The sequence below is a fragment of the Tamandua tetradactyla genome, chromosome 2 (genome assembly GCF_023851605.1).
Source record: "Tamandua tetradactyla isolate mTamTet1 chromosome 2, mTamTet1.pri, whole genome shotgun sequence".
Lineage (NCBI taxonomy): Eukaryota > Metazoa > Chordata > Mammalia > Pilosa > Myrmecophagidae > Tamandua > Tamandua tetradactyla.
Window position 1 is genome coordinate 51,234,317 of NC_135328.1, and position 23,054 is coordinate 51,257,370.

At 43.2% G+C, this 23,054-nt stretch overlaps 1 protein-coding gene across 20 annotated transcripts in view; it reads left to right on the plus strand.

Moving 5' to 3' along the window:
* The first annotated feature begins 2,149 nt into the window (after window positions 1-2,149).
* Window positions 2,150-23,054, plus strand: part of ODF2 (outer dense fiber of sperm tails 2) — a 50,162-nt gene continuing 29,257 nt past the window's right edge. Inside the window, exons 1-11 of one of the 20 annotated variants that reach the window (XM_077146450.1) lie at window positions 2,750-2,952; window positions 5,675-5,765; window positions 6,611-6,727; window positions 7,003-7,071; window positions 14,039-14,209; window positions 15,162-15,322; window positions 16,254-16,383; window positions 16,959-17,090; window positions 19,997-20,068; window positions 21,487-21,558; window positions 21,679-21,795. In XM_077146450.1, coding sequence (XP_077002565.1) covers window positions 2,789-2,952; window positions 5,675-5,765; window positions 6,611-6,727; window positions 7,003-7,071; window positions 14,039-14,209; window positions 15,162-15,322; window positions 16,254-16,383; window positions 16,959-17,090; window positions 19,997-20,068; window positions 21,487-21,558; window positions 21,679-21,795 — 1,296 coding nt within the window. In that variant the 5' untranslated portion in view covers window positions 2,750-2,788. Of the gene's footprint in view, window positions 2,248-2,749; window positions 2,953-3,168; window positions 3,328-3,888; window positions 3,922-4,106; window positions 4,341-5,451; window positions 5,577-5,674; window positions 5,766-6,573; window positions 6,728-7,002; window positions 7,129-14,038; window positions 14,210-15,161; window positions 15,323-16,253; window positions 16,384-16,958; window positions 17,091-19,996; window positions 20,069-21,486; window positions 21,559-21,678; window positions 21,796-23,054 lie in introns of those variants that run through there. The other 19 variants (XM_077146442.1, XM_077146356.1, XM_077146347.1 and 16 more) reach the window with 19 other exon arrangements.

The window sequence follows — 23,054 nt, forward strand, 5'->3', positions numbered from 1 at the left end:
TATGAGTTTTTGAAAATATAGTTCACAAATTTAAAAAATTCAAAGTATCACAAAGAATATACAAGACGAAAAAAAGAAAAAGAACAAAATTGAAGGACTCACACTTCCTGATTTCAAAACATACTACATAGATAGTAATCAAAACAGTGTGTTACTAGCATGAAGACAGACACATAGACCAAAGTAATAGAATTGAGAGTTCAGGAATAAACACTCAAATCTATGGTCAATTGATTTTCGACAAGGGTATCAAGACCATCCAATGGGGAAAGAACAGCCTCTTCAACAAATGATAATGGGAAAACTAGATATTTGCATGCAAAATAATCATACAGAAAATTAACTCAAATGGATCCAATCCCTAAGTTTAAGAGCTGAAACTATAAAACTCTTGGAAGAAAACAGGGGGAAATCTTCATGACCTTAGATTTGGCAGTGGTTTCTTAAATATGACACTAAAAGCACAGGCAACGACAAAAAAAAAAAATAGATAAAGTGGACTTCATCAAAATTGAAAACTTTCCTGCATCAAAGGACACTATCAAGAGAATGAAAAGAAAACCCACAAAATGGGAGAAAACATTTGCAAACCATATATCTGATAAGGGTCTAATGTCCAAAATATATAAAGAACTCCTACTACTCAACAGCAAGGCAAACACCCAAATTTAAAAATGGGCCAAGTACTTGAATTGACATTTCCCCAAAGAAGATATACAGATGGCCAATAAGTACATTAAAATATGCTTGACATCATTAGCCATTAAAGAATTGCAAATTAATATTACAATGAGATGTTACTTCACACTCACTACCATGGTCATTATTAAAAAAACAAAATAAAACAGAAAATAACAGCGTTGGTGAGGATATGGAGAAATAGGAATCCACATACCTTGCTGGTAAGAATGTAAAATGATGCAGCTACTGTGGAAAACAGTTTTGTGGTTCTTGAAAAAAATTAAACATAGAATTACTATATGACTTTACAAGTCTACTCCTAGGTATATGCCCGAAATAATTGAAAATAGGAACTCAAATTGTTAAATAAAAATGAAATGGCCCACCTACATTGGGAATTGCCAGGAGCAGCTCATTTGCAGAGACATGGGAAAGACTTTTTAAAGATAAAACTGATCAAGGACAGGACTTTAAGAATGGAGCAGTCCCAGAAAATTGCAATGTTTTCAACATTTAGTGATTTGCTGGTCTTGGTCCAGTGGGGATAGTCTATTAAAAATGGACAAGTATCCTGCACTAATCAATATGTATCTGCTCCCCACTTTATAATACCCTCTCCTTGTAAACTGAAAACTTAATGTCCTTCAAAATGTTTCCTCCACTTGTTTCCCTGTTTGCCCTATATAAGCTCTTTCTTTGTACCCTCTGTAGAGTTCCCTCCTACTTTCTAAATGGGATGCTGTCCAAATCATAAATTGCTAAATAAGGCTGTGAGATCTGTTAAGTAAAATGGCTGCCAGCAGTGGGCATTGCCAGGAGAAGGCCCCTTTTTGAGAAGGACTTTTCCAGAAGACAGAACCAACTGATCTGCAGGGTTTTTCTGAGAGAATGGAACACACCTTACAGTGTTGCTGATAAGCAACACCTGGTGATAAAACCAGTTCCAGTTCAGTCGAATTAGTTTAACAGATTGGACAAGCATACCATATTAACCAGTGTATATCTGCTCTCCACTTTGTAACCCCCCCGTGTAAAATGGAGTCAATGTCAGCCAATCAGAACATTTGTACTTTACTTTCCTGTCGGCTTCTATATGAACTTTCCCTTTCAAATCTCCTCAGCAGTGGAATGGGATGCTGCCTAAGTCATGAATTGCTCAATAAAGCTGAGATCCTCCATTTCATGAAAAGTTTTTATCAAACCCTAAACTACCTAAACAGTTTTTCTCTTATCAAGACACTTAGATGTCTATATGACTTATTCAACAGGAAGAAAATGAAGGTGTCAAGGGAATGGAGGGAACCCTAAGTTGAAAATATGGTAGGCATTAAATATGAGAGAGAAGGCTCTGTTTGGAGAGAGGGAAGCTGCAATTTAAGGTTTCAGATAAACAGCTGGGGATGAAGGTATCAAGGAGAAGCCAGGTACTGTAGGGGTTATCCCTGAGAACGTTAATGTCTCCCAGAATCCACGGTGACATGTGAGTCACGGGACAACCCCCATGATTGGCTGACAGTGAAACAGAGGTGAGAAGATGGCGGCCCAGCGGGAAGCTAATAGGAGCAGGTCTGTATACACTAAGGCACGCGTTGTGCAGGAAGGTGGTGAGGAGCAAGGGGGATTGCTGGCCTTTCCTTCTTTTTTGGCAAAGACAAAGGAATTGTAAGAAGGAGTGAAAGTCTGTGTGGTCTGCAGAAGCCAGCTCTCATCTCTGCACTGACGGCAGACTAGGGACAGGCCTGTGGTATACAGCTCAGGTTGAACTGATCTGGCTAGGTGCGTGCTCTAGTCACAAGGTTGTTCTGTGACCCCTGTTTGAACCTCAGTTTCCTAATATGTTATCAAAAGGACGGGGTTAGAGGTTTAAGTTATAGGAATCGAGGACCCAAGCAGAGTGATAAGAATGGCGGAGACAGGAAGCTAACCCTTGAGCGGCTGGGCAAGACCAGGCAAGGCCGGGTTGGAGGCGTCACTCATCTCCATGACGATGGCGCGCGTTGCCCGGAAGTGGGCGGGGCTCCTTGCGGGGCGGGGCTATCTCTGTGACGCCGGGGCTGGGCCTAAATGGCGAAACCCGAGCGGCTCACGGGGGGGTTTGAACTGGCCAATGGGCGAGCTGCCGACCGTGTGTCGGAAAAGGAGGCGGAAGCGGGGAGGAGTCGCGGCTGGCGCTGGACTGCATCCGCCGCGGCGTCTCCATGGCACGACCCTGGCCTCCGACTTCAACGACTTCATAAGGAGGCGATTCTGGGCACAGCCGTGTCGCTCCTGGTGAGAGGCCGCCGGCAGGCAGGACCCAGGGCGTTCCGGGGCGTCCCGCGGCCGCCGCCGAGCCCAATTCCCAAGGGCGGAACCGCCCGGCCTCCCAACCTCCGGCGCGGTTGACCCCCGCCGGAGTCGCCCGGTCCTCCGACCCCCGTGGGGTCGCCCCCTCCTCCAGCCTCTGGTGCGCTCTTCCACCTCCTGTCAGAATCTGACCCCCTGCCCCGCCCACTGGCACGGGGCTTCTTCTCCCGCTAACGGGCGGGCCGGGCGGCCTCCCATCTCTCCTGGCCACCAGCAGGGCTCCGCTCCCTCCTCTACTGCCTTCGGGCAGGGTTTCGCTCTTCTCTGTATGGGCAGAAATTGCCCCCCTTCTGCCCACTGGTGGGTGGTCATCCCTCCTCTCCACCGACGGAAATTGGCCCCTGATCCTCTTGCCCGCCAGTGGGATTCGCCCTGTCCGCCTCTTCCTCTCTGCTGGTCTGCTGCCCGGATTTTATCTCCGTACAGCAGTTATTTGCCCGCTCCTCGAAGGCAGCCCTGTCCCCCGGGAACCGCCTCTGGGACGCACCATCCCCGTTCGAGCTGGTTTGCCAGCCCAGGGACCTCACCGGGAGGTCCCACCCCGCTCTCTGCACAACTGGGCATTTAACCCTCTGTAACTCGGGTATTAAATCCCAGTCGGCCCGTGCTGGGCCCGAGAACATTTTGCCTGGATCGTCAGGTGTTACCCACTGACTGCCTGGTGCCCATTTACCCTGGGAGCCTCGGCTCTTCCCTCCTTCAAATACTATTGGTTCTCTCCGCTTATCTATTCTGCCGGGAACGCCCCTTCTCCTAGGAGACAGTTGCTCCGGCCCCGCCCCAATATCCCTCCAGCTCCTTGCGCGGGTTCTTGCCCCCGGGGGCCCACTTGGGCCTAGAGGTTCTCACCCTCCGTCTACGCACACCTCCCAGCACCTCAGGTTTCCCCCCCTGGTAGCCATCCATCTTCCCTCTCGGGTGGGGCTTGGACATGGTGGTCTTTTGCTCACTGTTCCTACCCTGTCCCTCCCTGCGGAGAGAAATCCCACCGCGCTCCTGCACCCTCCTACCGGCCACCCTCCCACCAAAGAAAGACCGGCAGGTCGCTCAGCCTCTCCTATCTCCCCCCACTTTGGCAGGACAGTTGCTGTGCGACTTGGACAGTAGAGGAGCGCCTCCCAAGTTTTCATCCAACTGCCACCCCTAAAGCTTCCACCCTCCTCCCCTCAGAGAGGACGTTTGATGCCGGGCCCCTGAGATTCTCATTGACAAGCCCCTCTGGGTCCCCCTGAGCAGAGCCTGCTGACCAATTGCCCACCTTTGCGGCTTTGATGCCTAGCCATGTCTGCCTCATCCTCAGGCGGCTCCCCCAGGTACTGCCGTTGTGGGGGGCGCCTGTGCTGTAGGGCAGGGAAAGGTGGTCAGGAGCCCTCTGGCCAGGCTCTCTGGAGGCTTTTCTTTTCAGCTTCAGCTTTCCTGTTCTGTATTCTGAAATTTTGGATCAAAACATTAAAAAATATTTAAGGAATGGAAGAAATCCATGCACGATCCTAGCCCTGCCTACCCCCCTCCCCCCTCCGAGGTACCACAGCTTCCTGAGAGCAGAGTCACCAAGGAATGGTTTGTCTCAATGGAGTACTAGGCTCAGATCCTTTTTGAGAGGAGGCCAGGTGTATCAATACTTTTCAGCAAGGTATTGATGGACTCAAGGTGGTTTGATGGGAAGCCTGTGAAAGGAGAGAAATTTTCCAAATCAACTGACTTTAAGTGAGCAGAAACTTTATAGGAGAGGGGAAGAAAAATTGTGTTCTCAGAATTGGTATCCTTTGGCTAAATTATTAGTAGTGTTCAATAAATTTTCTGTTTTTTAAAAGGTATAATATGTATACAGCTAAGTGCATAATGTGCTTAAGTATTTTTATATTGCATTATTTTCCCTAAGCATTTGTGGGGAGGGTGAGGTGATATTTGGGGGCTGTCAGGGGGCAGTGGGATGAAACAGGGGATCTTTCCACAAGTCATTTCTCATCCTAGAATTCTTGGGTGTATTGCTGTCCAAATTTTGGAGCAGATTATAATTTTGCTTAAATGACAAGTTTGCAGCATATGATCTGCATAAGCAAGGTGAATTACACGTGGCGTAAAAAAGAGCAAACAAACATGGCTCTTAGGAGCTTAAAGGGCAGCAAGTGGAATATTTGGGGATATAGTATTCTTTTTCACGCTCTTAACTGAATTCTTAGTCTTACTTTTATGAGTTTTAATCATAGTGACTTTTTGTTCCTGAGCCTAATGCTCTGTCTTAGGTCAGCCATTCACTGGGCGTTTTTCCAGGGCTGCCTCTGCTGTAGGCACTTTCACCCTTAGCCAAGCTAGTGCCTTAGTGGCTTCTCATGTGCTGTCTGCTTTTTGTTCCCTGACAGACAGGATGACAACTGAGCTTTTCAGCAAAAGGTCACAACATGTGTGATGCAATAGCAGGTTAAAAGGCCAGCTGTGCAGATGCTCATCACCCCATTTCCATCTCACTGCTGGGCTCACCATGCGTGTTTGTTGCTCATATGAAGGGAGTCGGGTTATTCCAGACTGGTTCTCCTAGCTGTGACCTGGTTAGCTACTATATGCAGTGTGTGATTTTGGGTGTCTAAGAAATGGGAGAGCCTTGCTTTTCTGCTTATAATCCAGTTCTTGTGCCTCTCGGGTGCAGGTTTCCATCGTGTGGGAAGAACGGAGTAACGAGTCTCACGCAGAAAAAGGTCTTGAGAACACCTTGTGGCGCACCCAGTGTAACTGTGACGGTAGGTGACATGTACACATAGATCAGCCTTCTCCAACCTGTGCCCCTGACAAAAATGCTTGTGCGCACTTTTTCTAGGTGCTGCCTTAGCCTGCTGGGCACCTCTCATGACCTGGGTACTCTGCTAGATGCTATCTTGCATAGCCTACTGACATATTTGTGTGTGTGTGTGTGCCTGTGGAAAGGCTGCCGCCGGTTGTGAGGAAGTTTTCTTATCGTTAACCTCCTAAACAAATTCCAAAAATCTATCGATTTTTAGAATATAAATAGATGAATAAATAAAAGAAGGGAAGAGTGGCTGGCAGGGGGTGGGGGATGGGGATTTTATCTGGGTTTCTGTTCTGCTTATGTTTTCATTAGAATCTATATGACCTCATTCTTGGCATTTCTTCTAGCTTTGATTTCATCGTCTTTTTTATCTGCCTGCTGCTTGATTTATTTTGTACCCTAACTGTTTGATGCATAGCCCATGCTAATCTGCCTGTCCAGTTCAGATTACAGTGTAGAAGCCTTTACCGGCTCTCCAACTGTGCTGCACTAAATCCAATGAGGAGCGATGTATTCCAGCAGGCTTGAATGGAGATTCAGCTCTGAGGACCCTGGGGCCTGGGTTTGAGCTCTCTGGAGTTGGCTCTCACTGGTGGCCCTCAGCTGGGATCTCTGCAACAGCCTGCTGAATGACACTCCAACCTTGGTTCCCGCCTGCATGCCATTAGTTGGTAGCTCTCCTGCTCGCTTGGTGGCTCGGTTTTCATTGGCTCCCAGAGGCTGTGAGCTCAGTTTTTTATGCTCAGTTTACTCATCCACAGATCACCCTTTTTTGTGTTATCCTCCCCTGCCTGCCAGAAGCGAATTATGAAGGACCGCTCTTCAACTCCCCCCTTACATGTTCACGTGGATGAGAACACCCCTGTCCATGTCCACATAAAAAAACTCCCGAAACCAACAGCGAACAACAGCCAGGTAGGAGCATGCCAGTGGGGCAAAGTAACAGCTGTGGATTAGGGCTACACCTCTCTGCTCATCCTCCTTGCACTGCTAACTACAAAAGTTTGGGAGACAAGTGCACTGCCTTTCGGAGGTCATTTGCTCGTTGGAAGGTAGGCAGGCCTGTCATCCAGAAGCAGCAGCAGTTAGTCAGAAGAGGCTCCCCTGCAGAGTTGGAGGTGGATGCCACCAGAGTGACGCCATGGCCAGCTGTGCATGGAAGTGACCCTGGGTTTCTCCCTTTCCCCCAGAAATCTCATAAGCGCGGAATGAAAGGGGACACCGTGAATGTACGGCGGAGTGTCCGGGTGAAAACCAAGGTACCTTGGATGCCCCCTGGAAAATCATCCGCCCGGCATGTGGGATGCAAGTGGGAGGTAGGCTCATTCTTGTTCAGGCTTTTCTTCTCGGACTGGTCAGATACTAGCAGGCCAGATACTCGGTATGACTCAGGGTTGACTAGCTATTTGAGACATCTTAACAGGCCCCTATTTAGAGTACCTTGCTAAACCCTGAATGTGGTGAATCTTCTTGAGTTCTTATAACACTGCTATGTGGTAGGTTCTTCTAACCCAATATACAGATGAAGAATTGAAGGCTCAGAGAGATGAAGTCACTTGCTTGGAATCTCATAGCTAGAAAATGGCAGAGCTAGGATCAGGATTCAAGGGTGTTTCATTCCATAGATTGTATTCTTAGCCACCCTGATTTTATGTGAGGAGCCACGTGTTTTTTCTCATGTAGCCATTGGAGGATCTAAACGTATGTTAAAATATATATACCATTATGTACATATCCAAGAAGCATCGCCTCTTTTGAGGTGGTCCCCGTAAGAGACCATGTACATGTTCCAAAGATGCCATCAAAACCATTTTTAGAACAATCTCCTGGGAAACTATTTCCTTTAGTATTAGTTGTCAAGGTGCCTAAGAGAATTGATGTCTTTTTGTAGCCACATTTCAACATGTATTACATGTCTGTCTGTTCATCTTTTTATCCATCCGTCCGGCCATCCATCCTAAGCATATATTTATTGAATCTTCTGTGTGCCAGATACTGGCACTAGGTTTATAGCTGCAAACCAGACAGACTTGCCCTCATTTCCCTTACCTTCTAATCAACTATAATGCTAAACTCAATGATAAGACTAAAAGCCTTTTAGCCTTGTTTTATACAAAGATCTCATGATTGGGACAAGTAAAGGACTCTAGCCTACATTAAAGTAATGATGCCTTGTCTATTTTGAATGATTTAGTCTTTTTTTTTTATGTTACTTTTAAAATTAGAAATAAAAAAATAAAAGTAACTTTTCTGAAGTTTATAGTCAGACTTCATGGTTTGGATTCCCTCCTTTACCAGTTTATCCCTAAGAGACAAAGGGATTAAGGAGAATTCTAGGAAATAAATGGAAGGTATTCAACTATAATATATATGAAGTCCAGGAAAGATTGGAATTAAAATGCTGTCTTAACGTTTTCACTGTGTGAATCTCACTAATGATCAGTAAAATGCAAATTAAAAGCAATCAATAATATATATTATAAAAACAAAAACAATGAATTGTTATTTTTATTGGATTAATAAAAGTTTAAAAGATTAAAAATATCTCATGTTGGAAACATATGGGATATCAGCAAACCTTTGTAGATGTTTTTAGTAGTACTGTGAAACTGGTTCACCCATACTAGAAGGCAATTTGGCATCATCTATCAAAACATTGATTCTGCACTTTTACATCTAAAAATTTATCCTAAAAATGTCAGAGGAGTGCAGGGATCTGTGTCTAAAGATGTTTGCTGCAGCATTATTTGTAATAGAGAAAAATTGGCAGCAACCTAAAAGTTTATCAGGAAGGTATTGGTTAAATTAGGACACACACATCCATACAATGGAATACCCTGTAGCCATTATAAAGATTAAGGTAGATATTGATACATGAAATGAAGCATGGAGCTGCATAGCATGTAGGGTTTGGCCCTGTTTGCACAAAAAAGGGTGTCTTTGTGTGTGTACACATTTGTATATGCATAACATTTTCTGGAAGGATATACAAAAAACGATAAACTGATAATCTATGGGATGTGGAATGTGGGCGAAGTTTCTCTGACTTGTTTGAATTTCTTTATAACAAGTATAAATTTCATAATTAAAACTGTCTTTTCAAAAAGAGAAAAGTCTTGATAGTTTTAAAGGTATAAAGTCAAAAGATATGCTGCTATGGAATTGACTTCCTGTTGACTTGGGTTGCTGGGAGCTATGGTCTCCTCCAGAAGGCTCAATGCCCACTTCCGTTCCTGAGGCCTTAGAATCCTGGAGATGGAGGGACCCAGAATGGTTACTTGTCCAAGATCTTTCAGCAGCTCATCCAGTAGTTGTTTTTCATGCTTTCTGTCTTTGGCCAGCCCCTTTCATTTCCTGGTGGTTCTCTGTGTTTGTGGGAGGCTTTAGCCTGACCTTTTCCATCATGTAGACAAGGGGAAAAAGATCGTAGGGGGTGAAAAGTTTAGGGTGAAGTTGGAAATGGAACACAGAAGCTGCTGTGAGCACGAGTGTGATTCTTGTTTGAATTTTTAAACCCTTTCTGATACATGAGATTGTCTTTCAGAGGAAGAAGGGGTCTAGGTTTTTTCTTCCCTCTTAGGAAAGACAATCTACCCCTATTATAAAAAGTTGGAAATACAGAAAAATAGGCAGTCCCTGTCCGTCTACTCAAATCTGACTGCTGTTATGTTTTAAAAAGTTTTTGTTGAAAAATAAAGAAAAAGTACACACCTCATAAGTGTATCACTCAGTGAATTTTTATAAATGGAATATGTCTATGTAACCATTACTCCGATCAAGAAACAGAACGTTGCAACCGTCCCCAGAAGTTCCCCTCTGGTCCTGTTCTTATTACTATCTCTACTTCCCCACCCGGGAAGATAACCACTGTTAATATTTTGGTTATATTTACTATCACACTTTTTTCCTATATAGTTTTTTTTTTTAATATAGTTGTAATCATATTGGCTATACATATTTATTTATTTTCCTTTTAAAAATGAAAAATAACCTTTTTTCTATAAAAACAATTGTTGAAAATTTAGAAAAACCAAATCAGCGCAAAGAATAAAGTAAAAAAAAGCCGCTAATCTACCACCCTGGAAGACCATGTAAGCCCTAGGTGGGAAGCCTTTCTGATCTTATGAATAGACTCGTTTTGGTTTTTGTAAAAATGCGATCATATGTTACTTGTATAACTTTCTTTTCTGTTTGACATGTTTTGGCATTCTTTTTATAAGGCAGTATTCCATTGTGTGTATATTTGTAATATTGCATACTTAACCAATACTATCTTGTCATACATTTAGCTATAAGCTTGTCTTAAATAGAGATACTGATTCACATCCTTATTTTTAATAAATCCCTAGAAATAGAATTGCTGGGACAAAAGGTGTTTTTAAAACTTATTTTTAAGTTTTTTAATTGTGCTCTATAAGTCCTACTGTTTGATTTAACGGTATTACCCTTATAAACACTTCTTTTTTTCCTGAACGCTGACATCTTTTCCTGAAAATTGATACAGAACCTAAGTAGCTTCAGTTTAAGAAGGGCAATGACCTGTACAAATGATGAGAAATATTCAAATTTATAGAAAGAGAGAGTCAAAGTCAATATATTAAAAAAATCAGTGGAAACTCTGGCCCCCAGAATATTAATATCTTTCTTAAAGGAGTTAAAAACAAAATGCTGTATTATAGTTTTTTTTTTAATTCAACTTGACAACATAAAAACACATTCTTAACGTATGATCATTCCATTCTTGATATATAATCAGTAACTCACAATATCATCACATAGTTGTATATTCATCATCATGATTATTTCTTAGAACATTTGCATCAATTCAGAAAAAGAAATAAAAAGAAAACCAAAAAAAATTCATACATACCATACCCCATACCCCTCCCTTTCATTGATCACTAGCATTTCAATCTACTAAATTTATTTTAACATTTGTTGCTCCTGTTATTTATTTTTAATCCATGTTTTTAAAAAAATTTTATTAATTTTTAAATTAAAAAAATATTACAAGAAACACATTCGTAACATATGATCATTCCATTCTACATATATAATCAGTTTACAATATCATCACATAGTTGCATATTCATCATCATCATTTCTTAGAACATTTGCATCAATTCAGAAAAATAAATAAAAAGACAACAGAAAAAAATTCATGCATACCATACCCCTTACCGCTCCCTTTTATTGATCACTAGCATTTCAATCTAATTTTATTTTAACATTTGGCCCCCTATTATTTATTTATTTTTAATCCATATGTTTTACTCATCTGTCGATAAGGTAGATAAAAGGAGCGTCAGACACAAGGTTTTCACAATCATGCAGTCACATTGTGAAGGTATATCATTATACAGTCATCTTCAAGAATCCTGGCTACTGGAACACAGCTCTTCATTTTGAGGCAGTTTCCTCCAGCCTCTCCATTATACCTTAACTAAAAAGGTGATATCTATGTAATGCATAACAATAACCTCCAGGATAAACTTTCGACTCTTTGCAATCCCTCAGCCATTGACACTTTATTTTGTCTCATTTTGCTCTTCCCCCTTTTGGTCAGGAAGCTTTTCTCAATCCCTTGGTACTGAGTCCCAGCTCATTCTAGGATTTCTGTCCCACGTTGTCAGGAAGGTTTATACCCCTGCGAGTCATGTCCCATGTAGAGAGGGGGAGGGCAGTGAGTTTGCTTGTCATGTTGGATGAGAAAGTCCACATTTGAGCAACAAAAGAGGTTCTTTGGGGGTGACTCTTAGGCCTAATTTTAAGTAGGCTTAGCCTATCCTTTGTGGGGTTAAGTTTCATATAAACAACCCCCCAGATTGAGGTCTCTCCCTACTGCTTTGGTTGTCCCCACTGCTTGTGAGAATATTAAGAATTCTCCACTTGGGGAAGTTGAGTTTTCCCCCTTTCTTGCCATTCCCCAAAGGGGACTTTGCTAGTAGTTTTTTGTTCACTCTGGGATTACTCTGGGATTTATTGGGGCATTGCTCTGGACAAACCTACAAAATCTCATGCCCTACTCAGGGTTCCATGGACTTACGGTGTTCAGTTAAGCTGTCCACATGAGCTATATTAGGAAATCCACTAGTCAGAATATAAATTTTGAACCAAATATTTTTTGCTTTAGTCTCACACATAAGTTAAAGTTTTAAAATATTAATTACCATATGTTTTCAACACCCTGCAGTATTGACATTCCTTTGTTCTTCCTCATACAAAAACATTTTTAAATTTGTACATTTAATCACAATCATTATACACTCTGGGCATTCCTAGATTATATCATCTCAGTCTTTATCATTTATCTTCCCTTCTGTTTTTATTTGTACCCCCAGGCCACCTCCCTCTAACATTCTTACATTCAGCTTCATTCAGTATTCTAACATTGTGCTACAATCAGGTTGGATTATACAGTTTTGCACAAACTTTTCTCAAGGGCACATGCATTTCTAAAAAAATCTTTTTTAAGTTGAAATATTTTAAAAGTATTTTTCAGATAGCATACCCTCTCCTACCCTAAATAATTCTAATAATATTTTTGTACACAATCAAGATAGCAATGATTAGTCCTAAACACTTAAAAAAAATTTCTCCACTTTTCCCTAACTAAGCCACTATCATATTCATGTTTGTTTAAAAGATTTTTTTTAAATACCAAAAAACAACAAAGAAAATGCAAACATTCCTATTTTGATCATTCCGTTCTACATATATAATTAGTAATCACAATATCATCACATAGTTGCATATTCGTCATCGTGATCATTTCTTGGAACATTTGCATCTATTCAGAAAAAGAAAATGAAAACAGAAAAAAAAATTATACATACCATACCCATTACCCCTCCCTTTCATTGATCACTAGCATTTCAAACTAAATTTATTTTAATATTTGTTCCCCCTATTATTTATTTTTATTCCATATGTTCTACTCGTCTGTTGACAAGGTAGATAAAAGGAGCATCAGACACAAGGTTTTCTAGTCACACAGTCTCATTGTGAAAGCTAGATCATTGTTCAATCATCATGAAGAAACATGGCTACTGGAACACAGCACTACATTTTCAGGCAGTTCCCTCCAGCCTCTCCACTACATCTTGAACAACAAGGTGATATCTACTTAATGCGTAAGAATAACCTCCAGGATAACCTCTTGACTCTGTTTGGAATCTCTCAGCTATTGACACTTTGTCTCATTTCACTCTTCCTCCTTTTGGTCGAGAAGGTTTTCTCAATCCCTTGATGCTGTGTCTCAGCTCATTCTAGGGTTTTTCTCAATCCCTTGATGCTGAGTCTCAGCTCATTCTAGGATTTCTGTCCCATGTTGCCAGGAAGGTCTCACCCCTGGGAGTCATGTCCCACGTAGACAGGGGGAGGGTGGTGAGATTGCTTGTTGTGTTGGTTGGGGAGAGAGGCCACATCTGAGCAACAAAAGAGGTTCTCTTGGGGGTGACTCTTAGGCCTAATTTTAAGTAGGCTTGACCTGTCCTTTGTGGGATTAAGTTTTGTATGAACAAACCCCAAGATTGGGGGCTCAGCCTATAACTTTGGTTGTCCACACTGCTTGTGAGACTCAAGAATTCAACTTGGGGAAGTTGAATTTCTCCCTGTTCTCACCCTTCCCTGAAGGGGACTTTGCAAATACTTTTCCACTCACTGATCAAATCACTCTGTGATTCATTGGGGCATCACTCTGGACAAACCAACAAAATCCCACATCCTACCCAAAGTTCCAAGTACTTATGGTGTTCAATCAAGCTATCTACATAGGTTATGTTAGGAAATGTACTAGTCAAAATAGAAATCTTGTACCAAATGAACATTTTTTGCTTTAGTCACACACATAAGTTGAAATTCGTTTAAGAGATTTTTAATGACCTGCCTTAGCTATATGAAAACATTTATTACGTCGATTTTGGGTATTATTTCTACTTTTGCCAATTTGTCATATCTTTTTTTTTTTTAACAATGTTGTAACACAGCTTTTTCTTTCTATATTAGACATTCTTCAAAATGATCATTTAAAAATGGGTAGATAATGTTCCACCAAGTGGGTGAAGTGTACCCTCTGTCCCTGGGACCCTGTTGTTAGACATTTAGCTGTTTTTAGTTTTTCCTGCATAGTAAATGAGTAAGCTTCCATGGTCAACCAGGAATGGTAGAACTGATGGTTGAGGTTTTGCCTTACAAGTTCATGTGTCTCTGCTTCCTCTCTGTCAGAATCCAACTCACTGCCTAGAAATCACGCCACCATCTTCAGAAAAATTGGTCTCAGTGATGCGGTTAAGTGACCTCTCAACTGAAGATGATGACTCAGGTCACTGTAAAATGAACCGTTATGATAAGAAGATTGACAGTCTAATGAATGCGGTTGGTTGTCTCAAGTCTGAGGTGAGAGGGGTGGGGGCTGGGGCGGCTACTGCCCTTAGGATGTGTGGGAATGCCCTGGTGGATTTCTGGTGGATGCTTTCCTCAGGCCGCCTTTCTGCAGGCTTGCTCAGGATTACGAATGCCCCCAGGGAGGTAGCTGGGGAGACTGCATCACTGGTAACTACCCTCTTAATTGAGCACTTACCTCAGGGCTGATGCTTATGCTGCCTGATGCTTTACGTGGATGGCCTGTTCGATTTTTGAATTACAGCAAATGAAGTTGATGGTTTCATTGTCCCCATTTTAGAGATGAAGTGGCTGGGAAACTGGGATCTCTGCTTTGTATTTTATAGAAAAGTTTGACAACAACCTTAGGAAAGTCCGAAAGACACAAAGGAAGTTTGTCCTCAGTTGTTTAGTTTGTCTTTGGGTGGGAAATGGAATTGGAAACAGCCTGGAAGTTCAAGGTCCCAAATTAGGAAGTTGGTGGAGTTGGTACTAATGTGCAGAGTTGAATGGCAACAAGGCCTTTGTTTTTAACCCTCCCCCCTGTTCTTGAGTACCATGGACCCTCCTGGAGACAGTGGGACTGGCTGCTTGGCAACAGTCCTCCTTTTCCCCATAGCCCACAGCTGTGGGAGCCATTTATGACATCTTTCCTCCTATGGTGTGTGCCTGCAGGACCGTGGTTGCATCCTGGCTTTGTCTTCAGCTGGTTGAGCGACGTTGGGCAAGTCACTCAACCTCTCTGCGTTCAGTTTCCTCATCTATAAAATGAGGAGGAGAATAGTATCTACCCAGAGAGGCTTTGTGAGGAATAAATGCCCATAAAGGATCCTGGCACAAGGCCTACATAGCCACATAGCTCTCAATTAGAGGTGTCCTTATTTTGGTCCAAAGCAACAGATATAGCAGTGTGGCAGAGAGGAAGCTCTTCCCCTCAGCGGCCCCTTCCTGCTGTGCCCTTGCACAGGTCAAGATGCAGAAGGGTGAGCGCCAGATGGCTAAGAGGTTCCTGGAAGAGCGCAAGGAGGAGCTGGAGGAGGTGGCCCATGAGCTGGCTGAGACTGAGCATGAGAACACAGTGCTGAGACACAACATTGAGCGCATCAAGGAGGAGAAGGACTTTACCATGTAAGGCATACCCTGTCCTGCCCTGCCCTGCCCCACCCTTCCCTGCTCCACAGACTTTCTTCCTCTTGCCAGGCTGGCCCAGGACCTGGGAATGTAATACAATAGAGGAGGCAGGCACAGGCATTGGCCTAATGTGTCGGAGCACAATCTGGCTCGGGAGATATCTGGTCAACACAGTCACAGTTACCTGCTTGCCCTTGTGTTTTACACTGTGAGGAAAATGAGAACCCCACGGAGTACATAAGGGCAGGGAGGGGTGGTCAGGGAAGGCTTTCTGGAAAAAGTGACATTCAAGTCAAATATTGCAGCATAGTTAGGAGTTAGACAGGTGGGTGTTGGGGAAGAATGCTTGCTAGGTAGTGGAATAGCTCATGTGAAAGCCCCAAGGTGGGAAGGAGTTTGTGATTAAAAATGGAAAGCAGACCAGAGATGGGGGAGGAAGAAGGACAGAGAATTAGAAGTACCACAGAGATTGGCAGGGCCACTTAAAGGTGTTTGCTTTGAGGGAGTTGGGAGCCATGGAAAGGTTTTAAAAGCAGGGGGATGGCATGACCAAATTTGGCTTCAGTATGGTGGGTGGATGGGAAGGCTCAAAAACAGGTTTGAATGTGACATTTAGGAGGCTGTGGTAGTGGCCAGGGGTAGAGACGATGGTGATGAGGACTAGATGGCGGTGTTTGAGAGGCGAGCAGGGCCACAGGGGGTGTGCTGTCACTGGGAGTGGAGGCCCTGGTCTGCTTCCCACATAGGGTAACTTCTGGCTCTCATCATTCTGGAAAGCCCTTTGGGCCAGAAGGGCTGCCCCTGCCCCCTCCCCCACTGTTCCCTGACCAAGAGGTGAGCCTCACAGGGCATTGTGAGGCGAGCCTCGGAGCTCTGGGCTGGCAGGGGCCTGGAAGGGCTTACACAGCCCTCTCCTTACTGGCCCCAGGCTGCAGAAGAAACACCTCCAGCAGGAGAAGGAGTGCCTCATGTCCAAGCTGGTGGAGGCTGAAATGGATGGAGCCGCTGCTGCCAAGCAGGTCATGGCTTTGAAGGATACCATCGGGAAACTGAAAACGGTAGGTGGCAGGCAGAACACCCCAGCCCTGGGACTGGACCCGGAGAGGGGACAGCTCCAGGCTGGGGTAGAGTCTCTATGTAATCATCAGGCTGACTTTATGACATCTCAGGGCCAGGGGAGGGCACACTTAACTCCTCAGCCCCTGCCCCCCATTTTTAATCCCCAGATCCCTGACCCTCAAAGATGACCTCTGGTGGCCAGGGCATCTGAGGAGACCTCATCATGGTTACCCGGGATCACATTGAGTTAAGGCATGCAGTTAATTCCTGCAAGTATCAGCCATCATGTGTCTTCCCTCTCCCTCACCTCTTACAGGAAGTATCTTTTCCAACTGCACTTGCCTACAGTGAGCTCTCCAGCCCTTTTCTTCCCTCTTGCTCTCAGCAGGTTTAGATTCTACCCATCCTTTCAGTTCCAGTTCCCCAGGAAGCTTGCCCTTGACCACCTTCACCCTGTACACAGTCTTCTTTTGAACTATCCCAGCTCTTCCCTGAGCTTTTTGGCACCAGCCTACCTCTGCTGCCTCCTTCCTTTCCCCACTGCATTTTTTGAAACTGCATGATTGTGTTTCAGGAGAAACAAATGACCTGCACGGACATTAACACCCTGACGAGGCAAAAGGAACTTCTCCTGCAGAAGCTGAGCACATTTGAGGAGACCAACCGCACCCTCCGAGACCTACTGAGGGAACAGCACTGCAAAGAGGTGAGCTCCTGGCCTCTGCCCCACCAGGGGAGGCATGCTTGGACTCAGCTCCACCCACCTCCAGCATTGCATGCCCATCCTTTTTGTCAGTCTCCTGGTCTGTAAAACAGAGATAATATTGTAAAAGGGAAGTAATATTGGCACCTGGCCCGAGAGGGCCTTAGAGCGGGTTAACAAAATCATTCACATAAAATGCCTGGCACCCAGTAGATGAGGACTGTCTTAGTTGTTATTGAAACTTGGTTAGGTAGCACATGAAAGACCTTAGAAGCTAGGATAAGGTCAAACACAAATTTTGTGGGATCTTTTTTTTTTTTCTTGAAAGGTGTTCTCCGAAGTGTATTTTATGTTAACAAATGATTCTGCAAAGATCTGACAGTATAAACATTTTCTTATTTGGCTCAAATTGAAGAGATAAAGAGTGCACAGGTTTCAGTGGTAGAATGCTTGCCTGCCATGTGAGAGACCGAAGTTGGATTCCTGGTCCCTGTGTCCTCACTCCCACCTCCCCCCCCAATATTGAAGAGATGGCAAGTGCCTCAAAATAATAATGTTTTTTTCAATTCAGCATCTTTTTTTTTAACGTTTTCAGCCTCTTTTGCCTTTGTTTTAAAAAATTAATATTTAAAATAGGTAATATATTAAAAAGTGATGTACCCACTGCCTAGCTTCCAAAATAAAACCTTGTCTACATAGTTAAATCCCTCTTGCATCTTCTTTTGTGATAGCCTTATCTCCCTCTCCTCAAAGCAAAACTTTATCTCAATCTGATGGTTTTATCACTTTCCTATGTAATCCCCAAGCAGCGTAGTTTTGTTTAGCATGTTTTAAAATTTTACATGGGTAAAATAGGTGATACTGTTTCATGTGTTCTTCTCAGTTTGCTTCTTTCACATAACATTATTTTTTATGAGATTCATTCACTTTTATTCTTGAGGCCTAAGATAATTTTCGCTACTGTATTTCATTTTCTGACTATATCACTATTTATCCATTATTCTGTTGATGGACGTTTATATTTTTCAATTGTTTGCTGTTGCAAGCAACGTTACTTTAAGCAGTCATGTGCACTATCCCGGTGTACTTGTTTGAGAGTTTCTAGAATAAGTTTCTATTAATTTTGCTAGTTATGGCCACATTATTCTCTAAAATATTTGTAACTGTTTCATTCCTGGCTTGACAATCTTGGGCTGCTGATTTTTACCTCTCTTGGTCTCAGTTTCCTCACTTGTAAAATGGGAATAGCATCTTCAACATAGGGTTGATGTAGGAATGAAATATGATCTATGGACAAGGGATTTGCATAGTGCCTGGCACGTACTGTTATGCTTGCTAAATGGCAGGTGGTGCTGCTGTTTATCCTGGGATTGGTGCCTTCTGAAACCTCTTCCTACCCAGTTTTTCTCCTTTTGACTTCTTGGCTTCTACCACCCTGGAATCCCCAAATCTCTAGTTGAAGATGAAGAGTCAGCTAATTAGGACTACCACCCACAATAGGTGTTCCCTGTTCAGGTCTCTCTCATCAATGCCTATTTAGCACTCAGCACCTTCTCCCCACCAACTTGGTGTTCACTGGGGAGTGTTCAGTGTGATGGGAAACTTACCCAGACTGTGACCTTATTGGTGTCCATCTGAAACACACACATACTTCCCTCCTCCCCCACATCTTTATGTACAGGTACAGCTCTGTTAGGGCCAGGCTCTGACATTCCTGGCTGTGTGACCTCAAGCAACTTTCTTCACTTCTCTAAACCTCGATCTCCTCATCTGTAAAATGGAGCTGGTGATACTGCATGGCTCTTAGAGTAGGAGGCTTTGGTGAGGTCATGCACACAGGACAGCAGAAGAGCTGGGTGACAGTTTGCTTGTTTATGTCTCCCTGAGGCTTGGGAGGACATGGGTATAAGGGGCAGAGAGAGCAGCTTTAGGCTCTCAGTCTCTGTCCTAGGTATGTCCCATCTCTTTTGCTTTTTCTTGTTGCTGGAGAACTTTGCAAACAAGGGAACCTTTTCTTCTTGGCTTGTGAAGGGGATCTTTGGGGCTGAGCGAAAGGGAGGGTTAGCGTCTTTCAAGGGATACTCTGTTCAGGTGCCCTATAAGAAGAACAGGTGCTACTCACAAAGATGTAGCCCAGTGGGAAAATGAGCAAGGAGGTGAGCAGACAGTTCAGAGAAGAGGAAACTCAAATGGCTAATAAGCATATGAAAAAATGCTGGGCCTCTCTGGAAATTAGAGAAAGGCAAATTTAAACAGCAAGTGCAGCAAAGACTGGCAATAGGCTTCTGTCCTCTGCTGGTAAGTGTGGGGGGACACAAGTGCACTCAGGCCCTGCTTCCACTGTGTAAACTGGTGGAAATACTTGGAAGGCATTTCAGAAGGATATAGTATAGACATAAATCACAAACCTTCCAACCCAGCAACGCTAAAAAGGCATTTTTTACATGCCCAGTGATGTCCATTGCTACAATGTTTGTAGTTGCAAAACCAGGTAGATCTATTTCTATTGACATGGAAATATCGGCGGATATATCATTAGGGGGAAAATCAAGTTGTAGCACAAAAATACAGTATGAAATAATTTTTGTAAAAATATGTATTAATCCCTCCCCACACCCCACCTCCCCCCAGAAAGATATTTCTCTAGGTGCAGTTCATGTAAATGCATAGAAAAAGGACAGGAAGAAGACTCAGCAAACTGGTAAAAAAGCAGGGTAGGATTTTGAGGTGAATGTGAGGGGAACTTTAGCTTTATCTCGATGTTGACTAAATATTTTACAATGAGAATGTATTCATTTTTTACTTCTGTAATTAGAAATAAAATTTTTGGAAAAGGAAAAGAATCAATAGAATATAGGTATCTGAATTTATTCCTTATCACTTGGCTTTCCTTTTGCCTTCCCTCAAAGGATTCTGAAAGGCTGATGGAGCAACAAGGAACATTACTAAAACGGCTGGCGGAGGCAGATTCAGAGAAAGCGGTAACAAAGTTGTCCATCGTCACCCTTCTCCCCCACTCCCTGCCTGCTTTAGTTGGAGGGTACAGGTGTCGAGAGGGTTTGCTGACAAAGCATAAAGATGCTGAGTCGAGGTAGGAGGGCTAATGCAGAACCCTGCTCTGGCATTTCTCTGGGTCTTAGTTTCATGGTCTGTAAAATGGAACGACTTCACAAGCCCTGCTTCACTAGACTTGTCTAGTTGATCCCTTTAGAGTTTGAATCACAAAGCTGAGTATTAATGAGGGATATTTATGATAAAGATGATGGATTTAAAAAATATCAGGGTAATGTAACATAAGTTTTCTTATTTGTATTATGGATAGAAAACCATAAAAGAATGCATGCGTTTTGACTCATCAGTTCCAATTCTGGGAATTTCTCCTTAGGCAGCCCATTGCAAAGTCTATTCTGTGGAACCTCAAGTTCCTCAAGATGTTAAAGGGTACAAGAGAGAAAAATGGGGTTCTGTGGCCAAATAAATTCAGGAAACAATTAGTTGGCCTGAGCAAAACATTTAACAGGTTTCTTAACTACAAAACCTTTTGGAGTCTTTGATGTATTAATGGCCACTGCAGATCTCCAGGAGAGGGAAAGAAGATGAAGGCTAAGTTTTCCAAGGTTCGGTCCTTGACCCTCGATGCCTGGCTAAACATCACTGTGGAAAATGCTGGCCTGAGTAAAGAGTGGAGATTGAGCAGTAATGGTGATGATTAAGCCTGAATCCCTATCTCAAGGGGGTTTGTTAAATTATAACATCAGTAAATTGAGACATTAAATGGTTGGTTCAAAAGATGTAGAAGATTTAACCATATTATGGTAAATGTAAGATTGTAGGTTATAGAACAGAACATGAATATGATTTTTTTTTAAATGCAGTTTTATTGAGATATATTCACACACCATACAATCCATCCAAAGTATATAATCATTGGCTCACAGTATTATTACAGTGGTGCATGCATCATCACAATTTTCAAACATTTTCATTATTCCAGGTGGCAAAAAAAGAAAAAGAAAAAAAAAAGAAACTCCAAACATCCTGTACCCCTTATCCCCTTGAATTTGACTTTTTAAATATGTGTTAATAGTAATCACCTCTGTGTTTGGGGTGGGGACAGCAGAGGGCGGGGATTATGAGGATTCTTTAGAACTTTTTTGTTTTTCAGTGTTTTTCCACAATTAACACTACTTTTTAAAATTGCAAAATAAATACGTGCTTATTTTAGGGAAAAAAAAATTTAACATAGACGTTAGATACTTCCAACCAGGGTCTGTGTGACAGGCGAATATACTTGGGACCTTGGGCCCCAGTGGCCACCACCTACAAGTGTCTCCCTCCCCACTGGGGTGGCCTCTTTGCCCTTCCCCAGGGGCATATGACAGTGTGTGTTCTTTCCCAGCGCCTTTTGTTACTGCTGCAAGACAAGGACAAGGAGGTGGAAGAGCTACTCCAGGAAATTCAATGTGAGAAGGTACTGTCCTCTACATTTGCTTCTTTTTATGCACTAGTAGGACACAATGGCTAGGAATATGCTTTGGAGTTAGAGAGCTGAAATCCTGACTGTGTGGCTTTTATATCTTTCTCTCCAAAGGCTCAAGCAAAGACAGCATCTGAGCTTTCTAAGTCCATGGAATCCATGCGTGGACATTTGCAGGCTCAGCTTCGGTGCAAAGAGGCTGAGAACAGTCGCCTGTGCATGCAGATCAAGGTACTTTCTAGCCCTACAAGGAGGAGGTGAGGGCCTGGCAAGCCAAGGCCAGCTTCTCTGTCAGGCCCATGAACATGGCTTGGCCATAGGTATCACACACAGGTTTATGGGGCAGCTGTGCTACCAAAGCACTCATGCTTCAAAGAGACTTGGGGGCGGTGGCAAGAGAGACCTTGAAGGTTTTTGGTGCCATGCCCCTGGGCCAATCACTTAATTCCTTAGGCTCAGTCTTACTAACGTGGAGGGGGATGTCTCAACTGCTCTTTGCATCTGTGAGCCCAGTGATCCTCTGTGGTCAGATCTTCAGTTCTTTTTTTTTTTTCTCCCTATTATTTATTTTTATTTCATATGTTCTACTCCTTTGTTGACAAGGTAGATAAAAGGAGCACCAGACACAAGGTTTTCACAATCACACAGTCACACTGTGACAGCTGTATCATTATTCAATCATCCTCAAGAAACTTGGCTACTGGAACACAGCTCTACATTTTCAGGCAGTTCCCTCCAGCCTCTCCATTACATCTTGAAAAACATGATGATATCTACTTGATGCATAAGAATAACCTCCGGGATAACCTCTCGACTCTGTTTGGAATCTCCCAGCCATCGACACTTTGTCTCATTTCTCTCTTCCCACTTTTGGTCAAGAAGGTTTTCTCAATCCCTTGATGCTAAGTCTCAGCTCATTCTAGGGTTTTTCTCAGATCTTCAGTTCTTTGACTGATCATAGCCCTGCTGACTAACAGCCATGATAGGCAGCTGGCTCCTGAGTTGGCTTCTTTCCCTTCATCCTTGCCTTCATCCCATACACTATCATTGCACTTTCTGCCTGTGCTAGATGGACATTCACACATGGACAAGCCAGCCATGGTTTGTCCTGTCCTGACCCTCCTCTGAGGGGGACAACTTAAGCCAGCAGTTACAACCCTGTGGAAAAGGTGCTGTGATGGAAAGAAATGCATGGGGAATTTCCTTGACCACTCAACTTGGAAAGTCAGAGAAGAATTCCAGAGGAGTTCCGTCCTCTTGGAACTAAGACCCAATGGGTAAAGAGATCTGGGGAACCCATCGAGCTTTTGTAGTTTCCGTTAAACTTGAATTGAGAAAATGAGAGATCTGGGGAAGGGCTATGGGCAGCCATATTCCTCGTCCATATCAAGGAAGCCCAAAGCCCTCATGCAGATGACCTGTTTTTACCTCTCTCCCTCTGCCTCATTCCCTGTTTTCGCTTGTCTCTTTCTCTCCCCTTCCTTATGTCT